A 25,759-nucleotide genomic window follows, 5' to 3' on the forward strand; every position below is an offset into this window, starting at 1 on the left:
CTAGGGAGAACCAGTGGATATGGTGTATTTGGACTTTCAAAAGGCTTTTGACAAGGTCCCACACAAGAGATTGGTGTGCAAAATTAAAGAACATTGTATTGGGGGTAATGTACTGATGTGGATAGAAAAATGGTTGGCAGACAGGAAGCAGAGAGTCGGGATAAACGGATACTTTTCAGAATGGTAGATAGTGACTAGTGGGGTGTAGCAGGGCTCAGTGCTGGGGCCACAGCTATTTAGATGAAGGAGTTGAGTGTAATGTCTCCAAGTTTGCAGATGACACTAAGCTGGGTGGCGGTGTGAGCTGTGAGGAGGATGCTAAGAGGCTGCAGGGTGACTTGGACAGGTTAGGTGAGTGGGCAAATGCATGGCAGATGCAGTATAATGTGGATAAATGTGAGGTTATCCACTTTGGAGGCAATAACATGAAGGCAGAATATTATCTGAATGGCGGCAGATTAGGAAAAGGGGAGGTGCAACGAGACCTGGGTGTCATGGTACATCAGTCATTGAAAGTTGACATGCAGGTACAGCAGGCGGTGAATAAGGCAAATGGCATGTTGGCCTTCATAGCTAGGGGACTTGAGTATAGAAGCAGGGAGGTCTTGTTGCAATTGTACAGGGCCTTGGTGAGGCCTCACCTGGAATATTGTGTTCAGTTTTGATCTCCTAATCTGAGGAAGGACGTTCTTGCTATTGAGAGAGTGCAGCGAAGGTTGACCAGACTGATTCCCGGGATGGCAGGACTGACATATGAGGAGAGACTGGATCGACTGGGCCTGTATTCACTGGAGTTTAGAAGGATGAGAGGGGATCTCCTAGAAACATATCAAATTCTGACAGGACTGAACAGGTTCGATGCAGGAAGAATGTTCTTGATGTTGGGGAAGTCCAGAACCAGGGGACATAGTCCTAAGGATGAGGGGTAAGCCATTTAGGACTGAGATGAGGAGAAACTTCTTCACTCAGAGAGTTGTTAATCTGTGGAATTCCTGACCGCAGAGAATTGTTGATGCCAGTTCATTGGATGTATTCAAGAGGGAGTTAGATATGGTCCTTACAGCTAAAGGGATCAAGAAAGCAGGAAAGGGGTACTGAGGTGAATGATCAGCCATGATATTGAATGGTGGTGCAGGCTCAAAGGGCCGAATGGCCTACTCCTCCACCTATTTTCTATGTTTCTATGTTTCATTTCTCCCCCCCCCCCCCTTTTTTTTTGTGGGTGGTCTAAGACCGCCCGCTATGCTTGTTCTTGGACTCTCCACCACCCCTTGGACTTGGTACCAAGCTTATTCCTTCTAACATCTTTGGTGCTGCACACCTCTTGAGAGTGAGGCGCGTCAGCAAATTGGAGGGTCCGGCTTGGGGCTCTTCAGAGGCTAGTGTGGTGATTGCAGTCGGAGTAGCAGTTGATTCTGTCAATGGGTGCAGGGTCTGGGGTCTGGGCAGCAGATAACTCCAACATGCCGTCCCTCATGCACTCTGACAATGTCTAGCGAACTGCAACAATCCCTCCCTAATTTCCAGTACTACCTCTGACAATCCCTCACTCAGTGCCAGTGTCGTGGGTTGCACTATCTCTGACATTCCCTCCATCATGGCCAGTGACATGGTTTGCACTACCTCTGACATTCCCTCCATCATGGCCACTATTCTCTCACTGATAGTCCCGGCGAGTGCTGTTATTTGTCCCAACAGTTCCGCAAGCTTAGCACTCACCCCACTGGTGGTGTCCAGGAGTGATCGAGTAAGGTCCATGCTCTCTGCACTCGGTGACATCATCTGAACCACATCTGTTAAACATCCTGCATCCTAGGAGAGCGTGGTCGAGCTCTCCTTCCCCCTCCTCACCCTGGGTGTGGCTCGCTGCATCTCACTGGGACCCTCTCTTTATCCCCTCCCCCCCCCCCCCCCCCATGTTCTTGGTCTGGAGGGTTGGATCGTAAGATGGTCTCCTGTTCATCCTCGTCTGAATCTTTTTCTGCATCGTCAGGGTTGGCCTTCAGTTCTGCAAATTATAACAGAACTGACAAATGGTTAGCAGCAGAGGAGGGGCAGGATGGGTGGCATGAGTAGGCTCACACATCGCAGGCCAGGCAGCGGGTTGATTTGAAGGGCCACGATGAATTTGAAAGACTTAACCTCTCCCTCGAGTGTGGGCCCAGCTTGTGCAGTAATGATTGTTTTTCTCCAGGCAGAACCCATTAAAGCAGCGACCCTCTCTTCCAAAAGCGCCGGTGGGTGCAGATTTGCCGGGCCTCCTCCTGTTCGAGTTCTTTCCCTTTTGTTGTGTGCCACTTTCCTCTGCAAAGATGAAAATGTAACTTTTTAGAGAGGGTGTCTTTCTGCTGGGTGGGACATATACAGATGGTCACATTTACAATTGCATTGAATAAATGAAAATATTACTTACACTAACTACTTGACCAAGGTCCTGCCATTTCTTTTTACACTGGCTTCCAATTTTCCCCAAGCCCGTTTTCTGGCGTATTGCCAGAGTTACGTCGGGTTTTCTAGGCCAGAAATGCGCCAGAAATATTTGGCCAAACTTCCCCCGATGTATATTTTAAATTTGGCGCCGCACAGCATGTCCAGTCTCCTCGGGGGGGTGGAGCCTGCTGTCTGAGCCAAAAAAAACAGCGTGCATTGCGCAGTAATCTTCTGCAACTTGGTTCCAGCGTTTCTTCTTTTCTTTTGGTGGAATTTTTATGTGATCTCTGCTGGTATTCAGCTCCTGCCATGTGTTCTCAATCACAGTAACTAATGCCTCCACTTCCAGCAAGAAATTCATGGTCCTTGGTCCACGTTGTATCATGTATTGCTCCAGCTGTGATTTTTCCAATGCTCTCTCACAGCACTCCCTCTCTCTCTCTCACACTCACTCACTCACTCACTCACTCACTCACTCACTCACTCACTCACTCACTCACTCACTCACTCACTCACACACACACCTGGCTCTTGAAAAATGGCCGATTGCCAAATCCACGCTGTACTGAGCATGCGCATCCATTGGAATGACATCAAAAACGTAATTTTGTTTCCCGCGCATGCTCAGAAGATGTGGTATTATTTTTTGGCGCAGACAGCAGGCTCCACCCCCCCCCCCCCCACCCCCCAAAGAGACTGGACATGCTGTGCGGCGCCAAATTTACATTATACATCAGGGGAAGTTTGGCAAAATATTTCTGACGCATTTCTGGCCTAGAAAACCTGGCAATACGCCAGAAAACGGGCTTGGGGAAAATTGAGCCCAATATTAGGATAGTTGAAAATTCCCCACTGTTGCAGCAATTTGTCCACATATTTGTTCTTCTATCTCTCTCTGACTGTTTTGGGGTCTATAGTACACTCCCAGTAGTGTGATCACCCCTTTTTGTTCTTCAGTTCAACCTATATGGCCTCGTTTGATGACTCCTCTAACATATCATCCCTTCTCACAGCTGTAATTCTTTCTTTAATTAATACTGCGACCCACCCTTCTTTTTTAACCCCCTCTCTATCCCGTCTGAAACCCTGTAACCAGGAATGTTGAGCTGCCATACCTATCCTTCAGCCAAGAATCTGTCCGTGCTCTCAGCTCATCTGTCTTCTGCTTATACTCCTTGCATTTAATTTATACCATTTAGTGGTGCCAAACTCACTTGGTTTCTATTTTCCAGTCCTTGTTTCCTGTGTCTTTACTGTCTACTTTTCTGCTGCCCAATTCCAGCTTTGCTTCTCTCCCCACTGAATCTATTCTCTGGTTCCCATCCCCCTGCCAAGCTAATTTAGAAGTATGAGAGGTAATCTCATTGAAACATATGAGATTCTGAGGGGATTGACAAGGTATTAAGAGGGAACTAAGAGGTTGTTTACCCTGGCTGGAGAACTAGGGGGCATTGTCTCAAGATAAGGGGGTTGCCCATTTAAGAGTGAGGAGAAGGAATTTCTTCATTCAGATGGTTGTGAATGTTTAGAATTCTCTACCCTAAAAGATTCTGAGTCGTTGAGTATGTTCAAGGCTGAGATAGATTTTTAGACTCCAGGGAAATCCAGGGATATGGAGATTAGGCAGGAAAGTGGAGTTGAGGTTGAAGATCAGCCGTGATCTTATTGAATGGCAGAGCAGGCTCAAGAGGGCGTATGGCCTACTCCTGCCCCGATTTCTTAGACCTTCCCTTTAGTTTTTTCCTCCCAACCTCCCCCCCCCCCCCCCCCCCCCGGCACTTTCCTTACTTCTGCACTTGCTTAAAACCTGTTATTCTCTAACTTTTTTTCAGTTCTGACGAAAGCACATCGACCTGAAATGTTAATTCTGTTCCTCTCTCCATAGATGCTGCCTGACCGCTGAGTATTTCCAGTATTTTCTGTTTAAATTTCAGATTTCCAGCTTCTGCATTATTTTGCTTTTGGGTCAGAATTCCAGATGGTGATGCCAGGTGCCTGAGATTCTACAAGGAAATAATATATAAAGCTAAAAACAGAAAATGCTGCTAACACTCAGCAGGTCAGGCAGCATTTGTGGAGAGAGAGAACCAGAGTTATTGGGCCAAAAATCGCAGTCTCTACTGGCGCATACAATATGTGCATGCACCTGTAGAGGCCCCGCAAGTTCCAAGTTTAGGCGCGCGGTGTGCATGCGCCTAAAACCGGCACTTGTGATCTAGCAAAATGTCTTTTTAACAGATCCAACGCATCACCGGGAGAAAGGCCTTTGCGGGGTGAGATTTGGGCTATTTGCCCAGCGAATGTCCTTCAAACTCCTACGCCAGCGTAAGAATTTTAATAGATAGAAAAAATAAATGTTATTACTTACTACTTATATTTAAAACTCTGTCTATGAAGGTAAGTTTATTTTTAACACTATTAAAACATTTTAATTTCAAAAATCATTTTTTTCTAACATTTAATTTAATGCAATTTCTATTAATAGAAAGTGTTTTTTTAATTTATGTTTGTTTAATTTGGATTTGGTATTGAAAATTGGTATTCTCATTGATAGTAATGGGAGCTCGGCACCAATACTGATGCACGGTTGACAGGTTTTTGAAAATTCCTATTTGTCTAATATCTTTTCCCACCCTTTTTACCATTTGTTTATCCCAGTATATTTTGAGTGAGGTGAAAATACACTTTGAATATTATCCTTTCAACTCTGGAGGCAGCAGTCTGTGCGGCCCCCGGCCTGCGAGCACCATTGGAGCAGGCCGGGGAGCGGAAGGAGCAGCGTGGCGGCATACCACTCCAGGGAGCAGCACGTCCTGGAGCAGGAGAGCAACGACAGTGAAAAGGGCGACTGGATTGGATGTCACCAAGATCCAGGTCGCTGATTGGAGCGTGGGCAGGTACTGCAGGAGCGGCGAGGTTGGGGCGAGAGATTGTAGAGGGATGTGATCTGGGCCCAGAAGAGGCATGGGCCCTGGGGCAGCACGGGCCAGCCCACACTGTGATATGTGTGTGCATTAGGTACATGCAGCAAAGCTGGTCTCCAATTAACCCTTGCCACTGGACCAAGACCTAGCACTGTCAAGCCCGTCTAGTGGCTGGTGTGCAATGGCTACCACATGTTAAAAAAATCCAAGCACAGGCATCTTCCACCTTTCAAGATTTAGTTCGGGACCTGGAATATAAGGTCCTTCATTGAAACACCCATGAACATTTTGGCGTGGAAGCAAGTCATCCTCGACTTGAGGGACTGCCTATGACAGAGACTGTGGTTCTCGTATTGGACTGTACATCCACCGAAGAACTCATGTTAAGAGTGAAAGCAAGTCTTTCTCGATTCCAAGGGACTGCCTATGATGATTTAGACACAGGACTGGATCCTGGAACACAAGGACTTCAAGTAACGTGATGGTAGTTCAGGCTTTGCGAAGCCGGGGGCTCCTGTATGCAGCACACTATAAAGAGAACACCTTGCATAGTAGGCCCCGCAGATTCAAGCTGCTCTGCCAAACAGCCATGTAAACTTTCAGTGCAACATATAATTGATCATTTCATTTATTTAGTAATGGAAGAGTTTAGTATTTTACACTAAATTTTTAGCATTTAAGATAGCATCTGAATTTATGCTTATAAATTATTGGGGGTGGGGGGGTCGAAGTGGGAATGATGAACAACACTATGGGCCCAAGTTTCCACATGATTTGCGCCTGATTTTTAGGAGCAACTGGTGGAGAACGGACTATCTTAGAAATCGCAATTCTCCACATTTTTTTTCCTGTAGTTCTAGTCGGTTAGAACAGTTTCACTTTGGAACAGAATTTTTTCTTCAAAAGGGGACGTGTCCGGCCACTGACGCCTGATTTCAAAGTTTCCACAGTGAAAACGTTCTCCAAACTAACTTAGAATGGAGCAAGTGAAGATTTTTGTAGAACTGAAAAAACCTTGTCTACACATTAAAAAATCAGGCGCAGGTTACAACTTGGGTGTCCAGAACGAGGTTGGGGGGGGGGGAAGGGAAGTCATTAAATTCTACAATAAATCCTTATTTATACTTATACAAATATTATACAAATAAATCCAACCTGAATAAACATTTATAAGCAAAGAAAATATTAAATAAACCATCTTCCTACCTGTGTGAAAGTGCTTCAATCAGCTCAGCGATGTGGCGTCGTTCCCGCGAACGGGAGGGAGGGAGGGGCAGTCGGGCAGTAAGCAGGCAGCAAGCAGCCTTCCACTTGAGGTGGAAGCCTTACAGTCAGCTCAGCGGTGTGGCGTCGTTCCCGCGAACGGGAGAGAGGGAGGAGGCAGCCGTTCCCGACGGTGGGCGGGGGGGGAAGGAGGCAGTGAGAAGGCGGCAGGAAGCCTCAGAAGTTGAGCAGCCATTCCCGACGGCAGGGGTGGGGGGAAAGAGAGGCCGTCTGGAAACGGCTGCCTCAACTTCTGAGGCGTCCTGCAGCCTTCTCAATGCTGCAAGAAGCCTCAGTGCTGATCATAGAAGGGCAATGTGCTTTTATTAAAAAAATGTTCAAAAATTAAACAGCTACAAAGAACTACAAAAATGGCCGAGTGCCAATGTTTCCTTCACACTGCGCGTGCGCGAACGCTCCAATGCGCACGCGCAAGGTTGCCGGCACGAAAAAAACTAATTTAAATGGTACCTGCCCCCTCCCACTTACAAAATCGGCGCGAGTGGTAGGCTCCGCCCCTCTGGGCGCCGCGCCAAGTAGACATGGAGCTGCAGGGCGCGTGTTTTTTTTTTTCAGGCGCCGTTTTTGGCGCGAAAAACGGGCGCCCAGCTCGGAGGGGCGCCCGTTTTGTAGCGTGTGGAAACTTGAGGCCTATGAGTTGGCCTGTTTCTAATTCATCAATTTAACTCTTGGCTCTCACCAACGTACGCAGTGACTTCAAATTTACTGTGCACGCTCTCTTCCAGCAGCAAGAGTTGGTGAGCGGCCCACGCGGGACCATTGGCATGCGGCCTTCAACAGCTCACCAAGACTTGTTAAGTGGCCCTCCAGCCCAAATAATTGCCCACGCTGAATAACAGAATGGCAGATAGTGCCTCTGAAATTGTACCTAGTCAGCACCTCAAGAGAGAGGGAAATCTGCTCAGAAATGACAAATGTGTAACATGCATATACAGCATGAGAGTACAACAGAATGAGTTACTCAAAAGAAGTGTCCATGACTACACAAATGTGATATTCCATTACACCGTTGCCTTTATGAAGACTAATTTAGTTATAGATAGCCAGGAATTGTGAACTCCGATTCACTAGGAAGTGGATTGGCACTGCTGAAACACATTCAGGTAGGATTCTTAAAATTGTTGACAGAGACTTTCATCCCATTACCAACGTTGGATGCAAGCCCTGGTTCCATCATCATTATCATAGGCAGTCCCTCTAGTCAAGGATGACATGCTTCCATGCCGAAAAGTTCACAGGTGTTTCAATGAAGGACCTAATATTCCAGGTCCAGAACTGAATCTTGAAGGGTGGAAGATGCCTGTGCTTGGATTTTTTTAACATGTGGTAGCCATTGCACACCAGCCACCAGGCGGGCTTGACAGAGCTAGGTCTTGGTCCATTGGCAAGGGTTATCCAAGACGATTGGAGACCAGCTTTGCTGCAAGGACCTAATGCACACACATATCACAGTGTGGGCTGGCCCGTGCTGCCCCAGGGCCCACGCCTCTTCTGGGCCCCGAATTCACGACTCTCCTTGGCCCCGATCACATCCCTCTACAATCTCTTGCCGCTCCTTTGCCATAGGAATGGGGTACTGAAGTTGCATGTTCAGCCATGAACTCATTGAATGGCGGTGCAGGCTAGAAGGGCCGAATGGCCTACTCCTGCACCTTGTTTCTATGTTTCTGACCTCGCCGCTCCTGCAATACTTGCCCATGCTCCAATCATCTACCTGGATCTTGGTGACATCCAATCCATTCGCCCTCTTCGCTGCCGTTGCTCTCCTGCTCCAGCACGCGCTGCTCCCTGGAGTGGTATGCCGCCACGCTGCTCACTTGAGGAAAGGGGTGGGTGCGACAGGTTTGCCACATGCTCTTTCTGCTGCCTGCGCTTGATTTTTGCATGTTCTCGGCGATGAGATTCAAGATGCTCAGTGCCCACCCGGATGCACTTCCTCCACTTAGGGCAGTCTTTGGCCCGGGACTCCCAGGTGTCCGTGGGGATGTTGCATTTTATCAGGGAGGCTTTGTGGGTGTCCTTGTAACGTTTCCGCTGCCCACCTTTTGGCTCGTTTGCCGTGAAGGAGTTCCGAATAGAGCGCTTGCTTTGGGAGTCTCGTGTCTGGCATGCGAGCTATGTGGCCTGCCCAGCGGAGCTAATCAAGTGTGGTCAGTGCTTCAATGCTGGGAATGTAGGGCTGGTCGAGGACGGTAACGTTAATGCATCTGTCCTCCCAGGGGATTTGTAGGATGTTGCGGAGACATCGTTGGTGGTATTTCTCCAGCGACTTGAGGTGTCTACTGTACATCGTCCATGTCTCTGAGCCATACAGGAGGACTGGTGTTATTACAGCCCTATAGACCATGGTGGTAGTTTTGAGGGCCTGGTCTTCAAATACTCTTTTCCTCAGGTGGCCGAAGGCTGCACTGCCGCACTGGAGGCAGTGTTGGATCTCGTCGTCAATGCCTGCTTTTGTTGATAGGAGGCACCCGAGGTATGGGAAATGGTCCACGTTGTCCAAGGCCGCGCTGTGGATCTTGATGACTGGGGGGCAGCGCTGTGTGGCTAGGACAGGCTGGTGGAGGACCTTTGGTCTTACTGATGATTAGCGTAAGGCCCATACGTTCGTACGCCTCTGTGAATACTTTGACTATGTCCTGGAGTTCAGCCTCTGTATCTGCGCAGACGCAGGTGTCGTCCGCATACTGTAGCTCGATGTCCGAGGTTGGGATGGTCTTAGACCTGGCCTGGAGACGGTGACGAGAACCCCCCCCTGCTATAGTACTCCGAGTACCATGAAAGGAAAGACTCGTTGCTGGTCTCTTTCTTCGGTAAAAGAGTCATCGAGATGAGGAGCCATGACTCGACTTAAGACTAATGTGCAGCTCGTGCTCCGGCTCGCATTCTATTTCTGTCCCGCCCAGCGAGCCAGGTGGAATGAACTGGCGGGCCAGATATGGCCTTGGGCTGTATTTTGGCCACCACTGGGGCTAGAAGCTGCCCCACTTTTTTACTGAGGGAACGGCAGAGACCCCGACGTAACTGGGTGTGAGCAAAAGTTGCGTTTTGGGACTGGCAATACCCCTCTCAGACAACATCTTTCACCCAATTGCATTAATACACAAAAATAGCATTTTATAAATCACTGGAATGAAATTAAGCCCATGACTAATTTTTTATTAGTCACTAAAATTCCTTCAGAAATGTGTTGAGACTAAAAGCTCGTTGCAAGTTTAATGCCAGGTAAAAAAAATCCTCAGATCAATTCGATTGTTTCAATTCTGAGTCATGCGGCTGATGGCAATTTATATATTTAAAATATTTGTTGTTATGCATATATCTGGAAAGTATGCACAGATTTATGGAAACTGAACCCATAAACCATGAGTAACTCGCCTTTCATGTTGCAGTGACTTAGCAGAAACAAAGTTTTTGGGTGTTAAAACGACACAATGCAGCGATTCGATTTGGCTGCCCTGCTGCCTGGGAGACCATGACTCGATTCCTGACTTTGTGGAGCGGGGTCAGGTGCAGCAGTCATTTGTCCTGGAACCCAGGCCTTGGTGGGCTGTCTCACCACTGCTATAACTTGTCTAAATGGCTATTCATTCTTCAGATGTGAGCTGAATTGTAAGTATTAACCATGATGACCATGATCATCCCAGCTGAGTCAATCCTGTCCTCACTGATGTCCACAAAAGTGCATTTTATAGCAGGAGTCACTAGCAATCAGAAACAAGAATACTGGCTATCTTTTCATTTCTAGCTTAGGGATACTGAGGGAAATCAGACCCTCTCCCCTTCCATTACTACTCTAGCTAAGATCAGCTAAGTGCACAAATTGGGGCTCGTACCTAGGACCTTGCTAGTCTGCACGATTCAGTTCCACATTGGGCAGCGTAAAATAAATTTTGAAAATATCATGCTTGATTCCTTATAATTTGGTGCCAAAATGCTTTCACTTCTGACTGGGACTGAAACGTAACTGATGCTAGATGTACTGGACATCTATTTGTGGTAAGTGATTTCTACTTTGTTTGTGTTCCTTGGTGTTGAACTAATCTTGGCCTTCCTTTCTTGAAGGTACAGTAACCTGCCTAGAATTCTATGGGAATACACACTTACTCAGTGGAGCAGAAGACGGACTCATCTGTGTGTGGAACACAAAAAAATGGAAATGCCTGAAGTCTATTCAAGCTCATAAGTAAGAATCATTCATGCAGTTTAGCACTGGCAATTTTCTTCTTATGCATATGACAGAGAGGGAGTTCTGTCACATTTCAAATAATAACATATCTATATTTTACTATCTACTCGTCAATTTCTCATGGTGTTGGTTGCACTTGGGAAGCCAAGGCCAAGTACAGTCTTGGGGTGAAGTGGGAATAGAGGTTTGTATAATTTACTCCCCATTTTCAAGTCATACATTTTGCCTTTTATTTGTGAATTTTCAGCATAAATTTATATATTCATGTTTAATATGCTTCCTGCCCAATAAGGGAGGAGGCATTGCTAGATGTAGTCCTTAGGAATGAAGTAGGTCAGTGGAGAATGTCACAGTCAGGGAGCACCTCGGGAATGGTGATTAATAGTATAGTAAGGTTTAGATTAGTTATACAGAAGGACAAGGAGCAATCTAGAATAAAAATACTTAACTGGAGGCGGGCTAATTTCAGTGAATTGAGGAGGGATCTGGCTTGGGAAAATTAGAGTCATTGGCAACAGAACTGTAATGGAGCAATGAGTGGCATTTAAAGAAGAGATGGTTCAGGTACAGTCTAGGTACATTCCCACAAGGGGAAAGGGAGGGCAATGAAAATGAGAGATCCCTGGATGACTAAGATTTTGGAGAGTAAGATGAAGCAGAAAAAGGGACAGATGTCGGCTTGATCATATAATGGAGAATCAGGCTGAATATAAAAAGTACAGAGGACAAGTGAAAAAGGAAATCAGAGGGGCAAGGAGACAGTACGGGAATAGATTGGTGGCTAACATAAAAGGGAATCCAAAGGCTGAGATGGTGGCGGGTAGCGTGCTGCGGGATGGAGTCGAGGACACTCGTGTCAAAGGCAGAGTCTCGATTAAAGAGATCTTGGAAGTGCTCCTTCCAGCGAGTCCTGACTGCCTCAGTGTCCTTGATGAGTGTCTCCTCGTTCTTGGCCAGCAGTGGGGTGGGGTCTTGGGTGCTTGGGTCGTAGGTGGACTTGACTGCAGTGAAGAATCCTTGCATATCATGGCTGTTGGCCAGCTGCTGAATTTCCTGTGCTTTCTCCACCCACCATCTATTCTTTAGGTTGTGGGTTTTTTGTTGGACCTCGGCCTTAAGCCGTCTGTAAAGCTGCTTTTCTGCTCCCGCAGATACGATGGTAAGTACTGCAGGTAATCAAATAGTTTCAATCGCCTGGATGGGTTGAAGAGGAATTTTCCCAGATTTTTTTCCCCCAATTGACCTGGGTTTTTTATCTTGTTTTTTTGCCTGTCCCAGAGATCACATGGCTCCAGTTGGGTTGGAATGCAGAATGTTGCAGGTCAGAGTGTGTTGCAGTTGTGTGGGGAGGACTAGTTGGGCCGGATGCTCTTTACCTTTCCGCCATTATTCATAGATTTATATGTAACGTTCAGGGCTGCTGACCGAGGGCCATGTGGCTCTTTGTCGGCCGAAATGGCCTCCTTCTGCGATGTAAATTTCTATGTTTCTATATGGTAGAATTTCACGTTGGGTTTGAGAGTGAAATACCCAAATCCGAAACTAGAGTCTTAAACTTAAATAAAGCCAATTTACATAGGTATGAGGGGTGAGTTGACTATTATAGATTGGAAAATTAGATTAAAAGGTACGACCGTAGATAAACAGTGGCAAACATTTTGTTTAAATATTCCAATATTCTCAACATTAAGAAATTAAAAACTCTAGTTGGCCACTGATGGAGCACTTTTCCCATAAAGACAGAAAACAGAAAGTAAGAATAAACGGGTTATTTTCAGGTTGGCAGGCTGTAGCTAGTGGCTAGTACTGCATCTTCCACCCTTCAAGATGTAGTTCGAGATCCGGAATATTAGGTCCTTCATTGAAACACCTGTGAACTCGTCGCTTTTTGGCGTGGAAGCATCCTCATTTTGAGGGACTGCCTATGATGATGATGATGACTGCAAGAATCAGTGCATGGGCCTCAGTTATTCACAATCAATATCAATGATTTGGATGAGGGAACCAAATGTAATATTTCCAAGTTTGCTGACTACACAAAACTAGGTGGGATTGTGAGTTGTGAGGAAGATGCAAAAAAGCTGCAAGACGATTTTAGATAGGTTGAGTGAGTTTGGCAAACACATGGCAGATGCAGTATAACGTGGATAAATGTGGTTATCCATTTTGATAGGAAACACATATGGACAAAGTATTATTTAAATGGTGATGGCTTGGGAAGTGTGGATGTACAGATGGACCTAGGTGTCCTTGTACACTAGTCATTGAAAGCAAACATGCAGGTGCAGCAAGCAGTTAGGAAGGCAAATGGTATGTTGGTCTTCATTGCAAGAGGATTTGAGTACAGGAGCAAGGATGTCTTACTAATTTATACAGGGCCTTGGTGAGACCGCACTTGCAGTATTATGGGCAGCTTTGATCTCCTTACCGAAGAAAGGATATACTTGCCATAGAGGCAGTGCAGCGAAGGTTCACCAGACTGATTCACATAGAAAATAGGTGCAGGAGTAGGCCATTTGGCCCTTCGAGACTGCACTAGCATTCAATATGATCATGGCTGATCATGCAACTTCAGTACCCCATTCCTGCTTTCTCTCCATACCCCTTGATCCCTTTAGCCGTAAGGGCCATATCTAACTCCCTTTTGAATATATCTAACGAACTGGCCTCAGAAACTTTCTGTGGTGGGGAATTCCACAGGTTCACAATTCTCTGAGTGAAGAAGTTTCTCCTCATCTCGGTGCTATATGGCTTACCCCTTATCCTTAGACCGTGATCCCTGGTTCTGGACTTTCCCAACATTGAGGACATTCTTCCTGCATCAATTCTGTCAGAATTTTATATATTTCTATGAAATCCCCTCTCATTCTTCTAAATTCCACTGAATATAAGCCTAGTCGATCCAGTCTTTCTTCATATGTCAGTCCTGTCATCCCGGGAATCAGTCTGGTGAACCTTCACTACACTCCCTCAATAGCAAGAATGTCTTTCCTCAGATTAGGAGACCAAAACTGTACACAATATTCAAGGTGTGGCCTCACCAAGGCCCTGTACAACTGCAGTAAGACCTCCCTGCTCCTATACTCAAATCCTCTCGTGTATGTACAGTAACACAGTAAAACTAGACCACTGAATGTACCTTCATACTGCATACACCGTACCTGTACCACCAGAGGGTCACCTCACACTGCAGGTAACCAAGTATAAAAAGGAGCTCACCTCATTATGTCCTCAGTCAAGAAGCTGCAATAAACAGACTAAAGTCACTACAGTTGAAGTACAATACCCTTACCTCGTGGAGTCATTATTAGTGCTTGCATATACTACAACTGGCGACGAGGTTACAACATGCCTAACCTAAGCAACTTCCAATAATTCACCGATGGGGAAGATTGGGATGCCTTTGTGGAAAGGCTCGAACACTTTTTCATCGCGAACAACCTGGCCGGAGACGCACCGACCTCGCTGGCTGATAAGCGCACAGCCATCCTGCTCAGCAGTTGTGGGCCCACTATCCACGGCCTCGTCAGGGACCTGCTAGCCCCAGCGAAGACGACAACCAAGACTTATGCGGAGCTCGTAACTATAATATAAGAACAACACAAACCTAAAGAGAGCATCCTCTAAGCCAGACATCAGTTCTATACCCACAAGCGGTCCGAAGGCCAAGAAATTGCTAAATATGCTGCAGACCTGAGAAGATTGGCTGTACCGTGTGATTTTGGCAACCACCTCACCGAAACACTAAGGGATGTTTTCATTATTGGAATCGGCCATGAGGGCCTCCTCCATAAGCTGCTCTCTGCGGTCATCCTGAAGAAAGTAATCAAAGTGAGCCAAATATTCATGATATCGGCCTGCGACTCCAAGAGGATGATGACTCACCCCCAGGATTCTAACCTGATGAGTACAGTGAACCGAATGGCGTCCTTCAGAGGCCAGGCTGCTGCCCCGAGTCCCGCAACCCTGAGTCCGCCACATGGGGCCAACCGGCTAGCCCCGTTCTGGCGCTGTGGAGGAAACCACAGGGCCCACCAGTGCCGATACAAAGACTATACTTGCGAAGGCTGTAACGCTAAAGGTCACCTTCAGTGAATGTGTAGAAGAAATTTTACTCACCGAGTCGCTGATGAGTTGGCCGATCACCCGGGCTCCAGCGCTGATGAAGATGAAGCGACTCGGCCCCTGGAAGAGGTCTACGGAATGTATACCTGCACCACCGTGGAAAATGGAAGTAGAAATCAACGGTGTTCCAATCTCGATGGAGATCGACACAGGGGCAAGCCAATCGCTGATGAATCAGATGGCCTTTGAGAAACTCTGGGACAATCCTGCCAAACGACCCAAAATGCTCCTAATCCAGGCGAAGTTGTTCACTTGCACAAAAGACACCATCCCAGTTGTTGGCAGCGTGGATGTCCGGCTGTTCCATGGTGGCGCGATGCACAAGCTTCCTTTGTGGATTGTTGCTGGGAAGAAGGTAGATGAAGTGGATCCAAATCTGTTGGAGCTGGGAAAGCCTCCAGCCCCCGGCGATCGACATCCTACGTGGTCCCAAACTTGGATTCTCTCAATCCTACCGTCCAGCTCGACTGCGTGGCGACGACACAGACTGCACAACTCAACGGTGAGATGATCCAACCTGAATGACCAGACCTCACCTTTCGGGCTCCAGTGGCAGGACTCTGAGGGAAGAAGATCGGCGCAGAAGGTAGATTCCCGGCCTCCGTAGCAGAACCTGGGGAGAAAAGGATCACCTCAGCCTAACTCATGGAGAGAAAGAAGGTGGTGCACGAGGTGAAGCACCTGAAATCAAGATGACCGTGACCAGACCACGAGAGGCAGCGTTGAGGGAGCAACACGTGATGCCGAGCAGCGAACCGGATTGGGGTAAAGATTACAAGACCCTTTTAAAGAAGACCGGCAACCCAAAACAATTAAAGGTACAGCGATGCCGGTGACACTGAGAACATGATACTGAGACCCTCGAGCCTGCTCCGCCATTCAATAAGATCATGGCTGATCTGGCCGTGGACTCAGCTCCACTTACCCGCCCTCTCCCCGTAACCCTTAATTCCCTTATTGGTTAAAAATCTATCTGTGACTTGAATACATTCAATGAGCTAGCCTCAACTGCTTCCTTGGGCAGAGAATTCCACAGATTCACAACCCTCTGGGAGAAGAAATTCCTTCTCAACTCAGTTTTAAATTGGCTCCCCCGTATTTTGAGACTGTGCCCCTAGTTCTAGTCTCCCCTACCAGTAGAAACAACCTCTCTGCCTCTATCTTGTCTATCTCTTTCATGATTTTAAATGTTTCTATAAGATCACCCCTCATCCTTCTGAACTCCAACGAGTAAAGACCCAGTCTACTCAATCTATCATCATAAGGTAACCCCCTCATCTCCGGAATCAGCCTAGTGAATCGTCTCTGTACCCCCTCCAAAGCCAGTATATCTTTCCTTAAGTAAGGTGACCAAAACTGCACGCAGTACTCCAATGCGGCCTTACCAATACCCTATACAGTTGCAGCAGGACCTCCCTGCTTTTGTACTCCATCCCTCTCGCAATGAAGGCCAACATTCCATTCGCCTTCCTGATTACCAGCTGCACCTGCAAACTAACTTTTTGGGATTCATGCACAAGGACCCCCAGGTCCCTCTGCACCGCAGCATGTTGTAATTTCTCCCCATTCAAATAATATTCCCTTTTACTGTTTTTTTTCCCCCAAGGTGGATGACCTCACACTTTCCGACATTGTATTCCATCTGCCAAACCTTCGCCCATTCGCTTAACCTATCCAAATCTCTTTGCAGCCTCTCTGTGTCCTCTACACCACCCGCTTTCCCACTAATCTTAGTGTCATCTGCAAATTTTGTTACACTACACTCTGTCCCCTCTTCCAGGTCATCTATGTATATTGCAAACAGTTGTGGTCCCAACACCGATCCCTGTGGCACACCACTAACCACCGATTTCCAACCCGAAAAGGACCCATTTATCCCGACTCTCTGCTTTCTGTTCGCCAGCCAATTCTCTATCCATGCTAATACATTTCCTCTGACTCCGCGTACCTCTATCTTCTGCAGTAACCTTTTGTGTGGCACCTTATCGAATGCCTTTTGGAAATCTAAATACACCACATCCATCGGTACACCTCTATCCACCATGCTCGTTATATCCTCAAAGAATTCCAGTAAATTAGTTAAACATGATTTCCCCTTCATGAATCCATGCTGCGTCTGCTTGATTGCACTATTCCTATCTAGATGTCCCGCTATTTCTTCCTTAATAGTTTCAAGCATTTTCCCCACTACAGATGTTAAACTAACCGGCCTATAGTTACCTGCCTTTTGTCTGCCCCCTTTTTTAAAATAATGATAAAACTGTAATTAATGAATGCAAGTATATAAATGTACTGTTGAACAGTGATGCCAGTAATGCTAATGAGAAAAATGTAACTAACAAAGGCAGGTATCTAAATGTAACTTTGCACAGAGATGCTGATAGTACACAGGAAAGTGATGTAGTGGACAAATGTGAAAATGTAAAAACAAATAACAGTGTCGAGTCGGCTGGTTGCGGTCGGAGCCAATGTATCATGAATGCTAATGTTAAAATGAGAGATGAGGCCGGATTCTACATGTATGCCGACAATGCCCACCCAGGTCCAGCTGGCTACCCAATCATGTAGCCTGTGTCTGTGGGACCAAAGTCATGCTTGGAGAGGGTGCACACACACACACACACACACACACACACACACACACACACACACACACACACACACACACACACACACCATACCTCACTGCAGAGCCAGTGATCGATGGACGGTGCAGCCACCACCACTGGCACCCTGCCCCAGATCAGCCCTGGCCACCAGGGCCTGCACCGGGAGCAAGAGGCCAGAGCCCTCCAGCTTTCCCGGCGGGACTTGGGATGACCAGACTTCCATCACCAATGAGGGGCAGCAGGGTGACCCTGCAGCCCTCAATGGAGGACAGGGAGGCTCCACCCACCACTAAACGTCCTCACCCACCTGGACAAAACCTTACCTATAACATATACTTACCTGATTCCGTACACATATGCCAATGCAAGTGTTGAACCACACACATGGTCTATGTATGGAGGGGGGGAAATAGATGTATGTTGTCATGAACACATGGATCACACCCAGAACCCACACAACTCTCACTACAACTTCCCACCGTCCGCTGCCGACCACTTCCCAAGGGCGTGGCAATAAGGACTTGGGAGTCCACAGGGAGAGAGCCATTCCCAAGCAAAGACAAAGTGCAAGGGCTTTTGGGCACTTAAGTTGAGGGCTAGAGAACACAGTGCAAAAGCCTGTGGCACAAGACTTGGGAGAATTGTTATGTATGTTTAAATTATGTATAGTAACACGACCACTGACTGTAACTTCACACTGTATACACCATACCTATACCACCAGAGGGTACTGCTGGTGGAGACCCAAGGATCACCTGCACACTGCAGGTAACTAAGTATAAAAGGGAGTTCATCTCATTGTTGTCCTCACTCAAGGAGTTGCAATAAAAAGACTAAGGTCACCACAGTTCAAGTACAATACCCTTACCCCGTGGAGTCATTATTAGAGTGCTTGCATATACTACACCCTTTTGAATATATCTAACGAACTGGCCTCAACAACTTTCTGTGGCAGAGCATTCCACAGGTTCACAATTCTCTGAATGAAGAAGTTTCTCCTCATCTCGGTGCTAAATGGCTTACCCCTTATCCTGAGACTGTGACCCCTGGTTCTGGACTTCCCCAACATCGGTGACATTCTTCCTGAATCTAACCTGTCCAGTCCCATCAGAATTTTATGTTTCTATGAGATCCCCTCTCATTCTTCTAAATTCCAGTGAATAAAAGTCTAGTCGATCCAATCTTTCTTCATATGTCAGTCCTGCCATCCCGGGAATCAGTCTGGTGAACCTTCGCTGCACTCCCTCAATAGCAAGAATGTCATTCCTCAGATTAGGAGACCAAAACTGTACACACTATTCAAGGCCCTGTACAACTGCAGTAAGACCTCCCTGCTCCTATACTCAAATCCTCTCGCTATGAAGGCCAACATGCAATTTGCCGCCTTCACAGCCTGCTGTACCTGCATGCCAACTTTCAATGACTGATGTACCATGACACCCAGGTCTCGTTGCACCTCCCCTTTTCCTAATCTGTCACCATTCAGATAATATTCTACCTTCCTGTTTTTATCTGCCACGCATTTGTCCACTCGCCCAACATGTCCAAGTCACCCTGCAGCCTCTTAGCGTCCTCCTCACAGCTCACATTGCCACTCATCTGCAAATTTGGAGATATTACATTCAATTCCTTTGTCTAAATCATTAATGTATATTGTAAATAGCTGGGGTCCCAGCACTGAACCTTGCAGTACCCCACTAATCACCACCTGCCATTCTGAAAAGGACCCGTTTATTCCTACTCTTTGCTTCTTGTGCCAACCAGTTCTCTATTGACGTCAATACATTACCCCCAATACCATGTGCTTTAATTTTGCACACTAATTTCTTGTGTGGGACCTTGTCAAAAGCCTTTTGAAAGTCCAAATACACCACATTCACTGGTTCTCCCTTGTCCACTCTACTAGTTACATCCTCAAAAAATTCTAGATTTGTCAAGCATGATTTCCCTTTTATAAATCCATGCTGACTTGGATCGATCCTGTCGCTGCTTTCCAAATGCACTGCTATTACCTCTTTAATAATTGATTCCAACATTTTCCCCACTACCGATGTCAGGCTAACAATTCCCTGTTTTCTCTCTCCCTCCTTTTTTTAAAAAGTGGGGTTACATTAGCTACCCTCCAATCCATAGGAACTGATCCAGAGTCTATAGAATGTTGGAAAATGACCACCAATGCATCCACTATTTCTAGGGCCACTTCCTTAAGTACTCTGGGATACAGACTATTAGACCCTGGGGATTTATCGGCCTTCAATCCCATCAATTTCCCTAACACAATTTCCTGACTAATAAGGATTTCCTTCAGTTCCTCCTTCTCGCTAGACCCTCGGTCCCCTATTTCTGGAAGGTTATTTGAGCCTTCCTTAGTGAAGACAGAACCAAAGTATTTGTTCAACTGGTCTGCCATTTCTTTGTTTCCCCATTATAAATTCACCTGATTCTGACTGCAAAGGACCTACGTTGGTCTTCACTAATCTTTTTCTCTTCATATATCTATAGAAGCTTTTGCAATCAGTTTTTATGTTCCCTGCAATCTTACTCTCGTGCTCTATTTTCCCCCTCCTAATTAAATCCTTTGTCCTCCTCTGCTGAATTCTAAATTTCTCCCAGTCCTCAGGTTTGCTGCTTTTTCTGGCCAATTTATATGTCTCTTCCTTGGATGTAACACTATCCTTAATTTGCCTTGTTAGCCACGGTTGAGCCACCTTCCCCGTTTTGTTTTTATGCCAGACAGGGATGTACAACTGTTGAAGTTCATCCATGTGATCTTTAAATGTCTGCCATTGCCTATCCACTGTCAACCCTTTAAGTATCATTCTCCAGTCTATCCTAACCAATTCACGTCTCATACCATCGAAGTTACCTTTTTTTAAGTTCAGGACCCTCGTCTCTGAATTAACTGTCACTCAACACCTTAATGAAGAATTCTACCATATTATGGTCACACTTCCCCAAGGGCCTCACACAACAAGATGGGATGGCAGGACAGTCATATGAGGAGAGATTGGGTCGACTAGGCCTGTATTTACTAGACTCTCGTTTAGAAGAATGAGAGGCGATCTCATTGAAACGTATAAAGTTCTGACTGAGTTGGATAGACTAGATGCAGGGAGGATGTTTCCCTGGCTGGGAAGTCTAGAACAAGCGGTCACAGTCTCAGGATACTGGGTAGGAAATTTAGGACCGAGATGAGGAGAAATTTTTTCACTGTGTGGTGAACCTGTAGAATTTTCTACTACAGAAGGCTGTGGAGGCCAAGTCACTGAATATATTTAAGACGGAGATAGATCGGGGTATGGGGGGAAAAGCAGGAATACGGTGTTGAGATAGAGGATCAGCCATGATCATGTTGAATGGCGATGCAGACTAGAGGGGCCGAATGGCCGCCTACTGCTATTTTCTATGTTTCTATAGGGATAGTGCAGTAAAGTGGAGTTGAGGTAGAAGATCAGCCGTGAATGGTGGAGCAGGCTTGAGAGGCCGAATGGGCTACACGTGCTCCTATTTCTATTCTTAAAGAATATGAATAGTATTAGATTAAAAGCAGAGGCTTATAATGTTGTGAAGAATAGTAGTAAGCCTGATTTTTGGGAGAGCTTTCGAAACCAGCAAAAGGATAACCAAAAAATTGATAATGGAGAAAATAGAATGAGAGTAAACTAGTAAGAAATATAAAAACAGATTGTAAGCACTTCTACAAGTATGTAAAAAGGAAGAGAATTGCAAAATAAGCATTGGTCCCTTAGAGGCTGGGGCAGGAGAAATTATAATGGGGAATAAGGAACTGGCAGGGACTTTAAACAGATATTTTGTCACAGTAGAAGACACAAAAAGCATACCAAAAATAGTCGGAAACCAAGGGACTAATGAGAGCGAGGAGCTTAAAGTAATTAAGATTTGTAGCGAAATAGTACTTGAGAAACTAATGGGCCTAAAAGGTGACCAATTCCGTGGACCTGATGTCCTACATTCTAGGGTTCTAAAAGATGGTGATGGTGATGGTGAATGCATTGGTTGTAATCTTCCAAAATTCCCTACATTCTAGAATGGCCCCAGTGGGTTGGAAGGTAGCAAATGTAACCCCGCTATTCAGGAAAGGAGGAAGTTAGCCTGACATCAGTCATTGGGAAAATGCTGGAATCCATTTATTAAGTAAGTGGCACTTAAATCATCATATGATTAGGCAGAGTCGACATGGTTTTATGAATGGGAAATCGTGTTTAACAAATTTATTAGAGTTCTTTTAAAGATGTAACTAGAAGAGGAGATAAAGGGGAAGCAGTGGGTGTAGTGTATTTGTATTTCCAAAAGGCAACAACAACTTCAATTTATATAGTGCCTTTAACGTAGGAAAAAATCACAAGGTGCTTCACAGTAGTGATATAAGACAAAATATTGACACCGAACCACAGAAGAAGAAATTACAGCAGATGACTAAAGCTTGATTTAGGAGCATCTTAAAGGAGGATAGAGAGGCGGAGAGGTTTAGGGAGAGAGTTCCAGATTTTAGGACCCAAGCCTCTGATGGTTGAGCAGTTATAATCAGGGATACTCGAGGGCAGAATTTGAGGAGTGCAGACATCTCGTAGGGTTGTGAGGCTGAAAGAGATTACAGAGATAGGGAGGGGCGAGGCCATGGAGGGATTTGCAAACAAGGATGAGAATTTTTAAATCGCGGCGTTGCTTAACTGGGAGCCAATGTAGGTCAGCGAGCACAGGGGTGATGGGTGATCATGACTTGGTGCGAGTTAGGACACGGGCTGCCAAGTTTTGGATGACCTCGTTTACATAGTGTAGAGTGTGGAAGCCCAGCCAGGAGTGCACTGGAGTAGTCAAATCCAGAGGTAACAAAGGCATGGATGAGGGTTTCATCAAAAGAAGGGCAGAGGTGGGCAATGTTATAGAGGTGGAAATAGGCGGTTATAGTAATGCTGTGGATATGTGGCCGGAAGCTCAAATATGACGCCTAGGTTGTGAACAGTCTGGTTTAGCCTCAGATAGATGCTAGGGAGAGACATGGAGTCAGTGGCTAGGGAACGCAGTTTGTGACTGGGACCAAAGACAATGGCTTCGGTCTTCCCAATTTTTAATTGGAGAAAATTTCTGCTCATCCAGTATTGGATGTCAGATAAGCAGTCTTTGACAATTTAGAGATCATGGAGGGGTCGAGAGAAGTCGTGGAGAGGTAGGACAGCATGTCGTCAGTGTACATGTGGAAACTGACTCCATGTTTTTGGATGATATAGCCAAGGGGCAGCATATAGATGAGAAATACAAGGGGGCATTAGATAAGGTGTCACATAAAAGGTTGTTACACAAGATAAGGCCTCACGGGGTTGGGGGGGTAATATATTCGCATGGATAGAGGATTGGCTAATGGACAGAAAACAGATAAATGAATCATTTTCCGTTGGCAGGTTATAACTAGGATCCGTGCTTGGGCCTCAGCTATTTACAATTTATATTAATGACTTAAATGAAGGGATCAAGTGTAATGTATTCAAGTTTGCTGACGATCCAAAACCAGATGGAAAAGTAATTTGCAAGGAGGACACAAAGAGCCTGCAAAGGGATTTAGTTTGGTTAAGTGAGAGGGCACTAAGGTAGCAGATGGAGTATAATGTAGGGAAATGTGAGGTTCTTCACTTTGGTAGGATGACTAGAAAAAAACAAATGTTTTTTAAATGGTGAGAAACTATTAAATGTTGGTGTTCAGAGAGATGTAGTTGTCCTCGTTCAGGAAACCAAGTTAACATGCAGGTACAGCAAGCAATTAGGAAGGCAAATGGCATGTTGGTCTTTATTGCAGGCGAGTTGGAGTACAAGAGTAAAGATCATCATCATCATAGGCGGTCCCTCAAAGAGGCATGACTTGCTTCCACGCCAAAAAAGGATGAGTTCACAGATGTTTCAATGAAGGACCTAATATTCCAGATCCTGAACTACATAGTGAAGGGTGAAAGATGCCTGTGCGTGGATTTTTTTAAACGTATGGTGGCTGTTGCACACCAGCCACCACACGGGTTTGACAGAGCTAGGTCTTGGTCCAGTGGTAAGGGTTAATGAAGACGACTGGAGACGTGGGCCTAGTGCGCACACTTATCGCATTGTCGGCTGGCCCGTGCTGCCCCTGGGCCTCTGCCTCTTGCTACAATTGTACAGGGCTCTGGCGAGACCACACCTGGAGTACTGTGCACAGTTTTGGTCTCCTTATCTGAGGATGGATAGACTTGCCTTTTGAGTGGTGTCATGAAGGTTCACTAGATTGATTCCTGGGATTAGAGGGTTGTCTTTTGAGGAAAGATTGAGTAGATTTGGCCTATATTCTCTGGAGTTGAGAAGAATGAGGTGATTTCATTGAAACATGTAAGATTCTGAGGGGGATTGACAAGATAAATGCTGAGAGGTTGTGTTCCTTGGCTGGAGAGTCTAGAACTAGGAGGCACAGTCTTAGGATAAGGGGTCGGGCATTTAAAACTGAGGTGATATGCAGGGCGATAGAGGGAAGTAAAATGGGGGCAGAAGCAAAAGGTAGAAAGGAGATGAGGAAAAGTGGAGGGCAGAGAAATCAACGGCAAAAATCAAAAAAGGGCCACATTACAACATAATTCTAAAAGGACAAAGAGTATCAAAAAAACAAGCCTGTAGGCTCTCTGTCTCAATGCGAGGAGCATTCGTAATAAGGTGGATGAATTAAATGTGCAGATAGCTGTTAACGGATATGATGTCATTGGGATTACGGAGACATGGCTCCAGGGTGACCAAGGGTGGGAACTCGACATCCAGGGGTATTCAATATTCAGGAAGGATAGACTGAAAGGAAAAGGAGGTGGGGTGGCGTTGCTGGTTAAAGAGGAGATTAACGCAATAGTAAGGAAGTACATTAACTTGGATAATGTGGAATGTGTATGGGTAGAGCTGCAGAACACCAAAGGGCAGAAAACGTTAGTGGGAGTTGTGTACAGACCGCCAAACAGTAGTAGTGAGGTTGGGGATGGCATCAAACGGGAAATTAGGGATGCATGCAATAAAGGTACAGCAGTTATCATGGGTGACTTTAATCTGCATATAGATTGGGCTAACCAAACTGGTAGCAATACGGTGGAGGAGGATTTCCTGGAGTGTATAAGGGATGGTTTTCTAGACCAATACGTCGAGAAACTAACTAGAGAGCTGGCCATCCTAGATTGGGTTTTGTGTAATGAGAGAGGATTAATTAGAAATCTTGTGCGAGGCCCCTTGGGGAAGAGTGACCATAATATGGTAGAATTCTTTGTTAAGATGAAGAGTAACACAGTCCTGAACTTAAGGAAAGGTAACTTCGATGGTATGAGACGTATATTGGCTAGGATAGATTGGCGAATGATGATAAGGGTTGACGCGGTGGATAGGCAATGGCAAACATTTAAAGATCACATGGATGAACTTCAACAATTGTACATCCCTGTCTGGCATAAAAATAAAACGGGGAATGTGGCTCAATCGTGGCTAACAAGGGAAATTAGGGATAATGTTAAATCCAAGGAAGAGTTATATAAATTGGCCAGAAAAAGCAGCAAACCTGAGGACTGGGAGAAATTTAGAATTCAGCAGCGGAGGACAAAGGGTTTAATTAGGAGGGGGGGAAATAGAGTATAAGAGTAAGCTTGCAGGAAACACAAAAACTGACTGCAAAAGCTTCTATAGATATGTGAAGAGAAAAAGATTAGTGAAGACTAATGAAGGTCCCTTGCAGTCAGAATCAGGTGAATTTATAATGGGGAACAAAGAAATGGCAGACCTATTGAACAAATACTTTGGTTCTGTCTTACTAAGGAAGACACCAATAACCTTCCAGAAATACTAGGCGACTGAGGGTCGAGAGAGAAGGAGGAACTGAAGGAAATCCTTATTAGTCAGGAAATTGTGCTAAGGAAATTGATAGGACTGAAAGCCGATAAATCCCCAGGGCCTGATGGTCTGCATCCCAGAGTACTTAAGGAAGTAGCCCTAGAAATAGTGGATGCATTGGTGATAATTTTCCAACATTTTATAGACTTTGGATTAGTTCCTATGGATTGGAGGGTAGCTAATGTAACCCCACTTTTTAAAAAAGGAGGGAGAGAGAAAACAGGTAGTGGGGAAAATGTTGGAATCAATTATTAAAGATGTAATAGCAGCACATTTGGAAAGCAGTGACAGGATCAGTCCAAGTC

General features: G+C 45.7%; 1 protein-coding gene across 4 annotated transcripts in view; it reads left to right on the plus strand.

The window, feature by feature from the left end:
- LOC139263833 (p21-activated protein kinase-interacting protein 1-like) overlaps positions 1-25,759 on the plus strand; it is a 101,690-nt gene that overhangs the window by 21,272 nt on the left and 54,659 nt on the right. For 3 of the 4 annotated variants that reach the window (XM_070879890.1, XM_070879892.1, XM_070879893.1), the window contains exon 3: positions 10,704-10,824. In XM_070879890.1, the coding sequence (XP_070735991.1) occupies positions 10,704-10,824 (121 nt within the window). The remainder of the gene's footprint in view (positions 1-10,703; positions 10,825-25,759) is intronic. The other variant, XM_070879891.1, reaches the window with a different exon arrangement.

The sequence above is a fragment of the Pristiophorus japonicus genome, chromosome 5, assembly GCF_044704955.1.
Source record: "Pristiophorus japonicus isolate sPriJap1 chromosome 5, sPriJap1.hap1, whole genome shotgun sequence".
Taxonomy (NCBI): domain Eukaryota; kingdom Metazoa; phylum Chordata; class Chondrichthyes; family Pristiophoridae; genus Pristiophorus; species Pristiophorus japonicus.